Source organism: Aricia agestis, chromosome 14, assembly GCF_905147365.1.
Source record: "Aricia agestis chromosome 14, ilAriAges1.1, whole genome shotgun sequence".
Taxonomy (NCBI): Eukaryota; Metazoa; Arthropoda; class Insecta; order Lepidoptera; family Lycaenidae; genus Aricia; species Aricia agestis.
Window position 1 is genome coordinate 5,752,503 of NC_056419.1, and position 5,192 is coordinate 5,757,694.

Genomic DNA, 5,192 nt, shown 5'->3' on the forward strand with positions numbered 1-5,192 from the left:
AAATTACATTTGTTTTAATGTAATAATAATTAAACCTAATATCACGATTTAGCTTAGTTACATATAAGTTTGAAGCCGTTATACTATGTGAATAAACAATAACATTGCAAACATACATTATATACAGCACTTTATAAAGCATACATCGATTCACATTGAATAAATAAAAAATAACAAAAATAATACTTCGTAAAAATTTACGAAACAATTTTTTTAAACTTTTTTTATTGTTTTAATACAATTCCAATAAAAAATTAATGTCACGTACAAAAAAATATATGATTGTATTAACGAGTACAGAATCATACCGAAAATTAAACTATTTTAATATACTATTGTGAATGATGATTTTAGCTGAAAATCTTAGCCTACGTTTTGGTGTCGTCTTACAGTAAGATTTAATAGTAAAATATTTTGTAGTATGAATATAGTTACAAATGTAGTAGAAATGTATCTCCATGAATTATTCTTTGAAATTGTTTATCAGACTTGAAATTTGCTCGCTAGTTAGAACTGTTTGTTTAACAAACGTTTTAGTCATGGTAATTTAATAATTATTTAAATAAAAATATATTATATACAAAATCATTTTTAGTCTTACTTATTTGTAAAATATTATGACTAAAAATTATTTTCATTTGCTAAATATGATGACAAAAGGAGCCAAATAAAATAATAAAGGGATTTAAAACTTATAAAATGGATAAAAAATGATTGTTACGTTTTTCAGAAAACATAATAGAAATAAAGGATTTACTAAACAAAATAAGTACGACCTTTAGCAGTTGTGCCCACAATAGAACGAGTTACGGTCGGAGAGATATCCTCCACCCGAGAATAAACGTGACCGCTACTAGGGGATACCCGGAGGTCATAATTAAAGCGAGGACATGTTCTGTTGTCGATCGACATATAACTATTGTTCGAATTGTTGCCTTCCCCATACGTATTGTCTGACGAAGGAGAGCTTTGTGATGCTTCCTCGTCGTTTCGCTTATTGTAGTGAAGGGAATTTGAAAAATTCTGCTTCGAGCAACTATCGCTAGTTACGGGCATCGTTGTGTACCTTAATGAGGGAGTTTGACGAAGAGTCTTATTGAATACGCTCTTTTTCGTACTCTTAACTGTTATAATAGTTTCGGTCGAGTTGAGTAACGCGGTAAATCTCTCCCAGAAACGTGGATCGTTCCACGATACGTTCTTAAACTTATCTAGTACAAAACATAGTTCGTCGTTAATTTGGTTATTATCTACAATCTTTATAAATAATACTTTATTTATATCGCTACGATCGAGCGACTTGAGAAAGCTATAAAATAGATTTTTAAAATGAACGTCACATAGATCGTTACATATAAAATTCGTTGTTAAGACAATTAGAAGCCGCTTGGAAAGTTTCGGTGATTTTGAAAAGCTATCTAGTGTAAGAATATTCAAGGAAAACTCATTGATGGATAGTCTCTTCATAGACAGTTTTCGGAATTCTATTTCAGACATGATATTATTAGTTATGAATTGCGTATCTTTGGTATTGCATATCACATAGTAATCGTACAAATGATTAGGATTAGTATCTAGCACATGCTCGACATTAGGACAAGACTGTTCTTTGAATAACGGTATACCATAATGGGTGTATAACCAGTCGCTTACATCATATCTGAACGCATAAAATATAGCACCTATTAAACAAATAAGAACAACAATAATAATAACACCACATATAGCAGCAAAATAATTATCAGGAAAGAGAACGGACTTGGAAAAAATTTCGTCTTTGGATACTGTTGGATCGTTAATTGATCCCATATATTCCTTACAATGGCTTAGTACGGAGGCTATTGTAATTTTTGTAGGCTTGCCAGCTTTGTCTGTGCATAACATTTTCTCAGGATCCCCTGGATCTCTTCTTAGCCATGAGTCAAGCTCTGCAATACTTTTACAATCGCAAGAGTACTGGTTTCCTTCGATCGATACGTGAGCCAAACTTTTAGAAGAAGATGCAAGGAGTTTCCAAGGAAAAAAGTTAATAAGCTTATTATCGTCTATTCTTAGAACCGACAAAGATTTAAGAGGAGAAAATGTATTATTGCCAACATGAACGATGGCGTTATGGTCTAAATATAACTCATTTAAATTATTGAGGTGCGTAAATTCATCTCCTTTCAACTCCTCAAGTTTGTTATTTTCTAAGTGCAAAATGCGCAAAGAATCGACCCCTTTAAAAGTTTGATTATTAACTTCTTTTAACTGTGTGTTGTTGAGATATAACACCTGTAACTTCTTTTTACCGATAAAAACGTGATTCCCTAAATTACTTATTTCATTCCCATCTAAATAAATCTCAGTTGCATCCATTGGAATTCTATCTGGAACTTCAGTATAGCCAGCGTTCGAACAATCTACTACGTTCGCGTTCCAAGTAATGTCGTGATAACATCTACAATTATTTGGACAAATCATTTCACAATCACAAGCTACGAAGTCACAACAATGGCATAGAGCGAAACAATGACTTTCATACGGACAAAGAAAATCAGAAGGTGACATATCTATGATCATTTTTTTCGTTTTTGTTCGTGAGTGTACCATTGAACACACTGCTTTATCTAGGTCTAGAACACGTGGGTACTGTCGGCTGTGACTTAAATAATTAATTCTTTGAATCCATTCCATCGAACAGTCACAAACGAAAGGATTTCCGCTGATGAAAAATTCGGGCAAGTCGTTATTTTCGTCAATTTGATCTAATCTAAGGGCATTAATGTCAAGTTGTACAATATTATTATTGTTCAGTGTTACAGTTGACAATCTTTTTAATTTTGAAAAACTACCGACTTGAATAAAGTCAATGTTATTATCATTCAAGTAAAGCTTCTCTACAGATGTTGGAATAGAAGTTACCGTGAGTTTACTTATATTATTGTAACTTAAATCTAACAATTTTATATTAATTTTATAATTCATGTCGTCATTATAAAACGTATCGATTTGATTCATATGCAAGTCCAACCATTCCAAGCTACTTGGAAAACTATTGAAATCAAAAGAGGATATTTTATTAGCTGACATATTTAACCAAACTAAATTGTTTATAGCAGTAAAAATGTTGTCGAATTTAGTGATTTCATTACCATCCATTCGTAATAGTTTTAAATTCGTATTCTTATGGAAGCAACGAGGAGCGACAAACTTTATTTTGTTAGATGCTAAATTAAGAACTTGCAACTGTGGTAAATATTCAAAAGTGTCTTCGTTTAAATGTACAATTTTATTGTCTACCAAACGTAAGCCAAAAAGTTCGGTAAGACCGTGAAAGTTTTCACGATTTAAATGCGTAATGTTGTTATTCCCAATGTCCAACGATCTTAGAGACCTCAATTTTCTAATCGACAAAGGGATCGACGACAAGGAGTTGTCATTCAGAACTAAGTCTTCTATTGTTGTAATATTGTCGAATGAACTGTCGTCTATGTGTTTTATTTTATTATTGTCCAAAAATAATTCGTGAAGCACGTGCAAATCAGAAAATAAGTTACTCTTTATGTGAAAAAGTTTATTACTGGAAAGTGTAAGGGAATGCAAATTTCTAAGATCTTCAAAAGAGTGCTCGTCTATAGATATTATATCGTTGTGTTCCAAGTTTAATTTTTGTAAACTGTATAAATCTTTGAACATGTATCGGCTAATTTTGCTTATTTTGTTATAGGAGATGTTCAATATAACTAAACGCACCAATCCTGAAAAAGTACCTTTATCAATCCATTGACTACTCAAGTCATTAATTGAAAGGTCAAGCACTTGCAATTGCTCCAAGCCAACGAACAAACCAGGCGGCAAAACATTCAAAGTATTGTTACTTAAGTCTATTTCCTGCAGGAGATTAGTATTAGCAAATATTTCAGGAGGTATATCGCTCATGAAATTACTAGATAAATTCAAAACTTGTAAACTAACTAATCCTTCAAAAGCATAATTTTCAATGGAAGAAATTACATTGTTTTGCAAAAATAATTTTGACAGAGAGCGCAACTTAGACAAACCGTATTCGGTCACTACAATAAGATCATTATAAGATAAATCCAGTATTTCTAAGCCTAAATTACAACTTTTTACACTTAAATTTTGCTGTCGAAGTGTATCAGAAAATCCTATCGTTTTGATATTTTGTAAATGATTTTTCGTCAAATTCAACGTTTTCAGGCTATACAATGAGCAAAACGTGTCAGTTTTTGTACTCCAAAGATTATTATCACTCAAGTTCAACTCGGTCAACTCACTCAAACCTAGAAACGAATTTTCATGCAGTTCCATCGTCATCGCCGACCAGTCACTGTTTTGCGTGGTCACGTGTAGAGATTTCAGGTCCTTGAAATTCTCAAAAGCTCGTGCCGGTATCTGTCGAATCTTGCATTTGTCGATAACGAGATCACGTAGATTCCTAATGTTAATTTGTTTCGTAGATACATTTTCAGTTTGTCCTGTCAGCGTGCTCTCGAAGAACAATATCTCGCTGCATTGGACGTGGAGAGAGACGACATCGTCGAAGTGCGTCCTACTGATGTTCTTCAGGAGCTGGTCCAGACTGTTTATGGTGCGAATTTTGCAGAACAGCACCGCGTTTTCCGACGTTTCCGACTCGGAGGCGCGGTAGGCGCACTCGTGCGGCATCTCCGCCGCGATACTTTTCTCGACGACATAACAGTAGAAAATCACATACACTACAAACTTGAAGTTCAGCCGATCGAGTCCGTTCACGACAGTTTTTATTATTGGCATTTTACGATCATAGAGACAGGTCGGTTAGTGGAGGACCGTGCCATTTATAATGGAGCGAGGGAATTGATCGCGTCATAAATATTCACGCGGTAAGAACATCGCGAGTCGCGTGGCATGACATACGGGGCTCGGAGGCGCGTGACGCGTGCGGCGGCTGACCACCGACTGAGCGGCGCTCCGAAGCTCCGCCCTGCGACGCCCGCCGTCCCCGCCGCCCTCGCCGCCCGCCCGTCTGAAGAAACTTCATCTCGTAGGTAACGTAATTATACACATTAGCTGAAGACTTATTTTCATACGGAATTCGTCCAAAGGAATCCTCTCTTTTGGTCACCCTACTGAGTCATTCACAATTCTACGCCGCGCTACTGTCGTATCAAAGCATATTAAAATAAGTTCTTTTTATAGGGCATAGA

General features: G+C 34.9%; 1 protein-coding gene across 1 annotated transcript; it reads right to left on the minus strand.

Moving 5' to 3' along the window:
• Window positions 1–646: 646 nt before the first annotated feature.
• Window positions 647–4,929, minus strand: LOC121733730 (toll-like receptor 6). The gene has a single exon (XM_042124083.1). It carries the CDS (start codon window positions 4,777–4,779, stop codon window positions 757–759), a length of 4,023 nt encoding a protein of 1,340 aa, XP_041980017.1. The 5' UTR covers window positions 4,780–4,929; the 3' UTR covers window positions 647–756.
• Window positions 4,930–5,192: the final 263 nt, after the last annotated feature.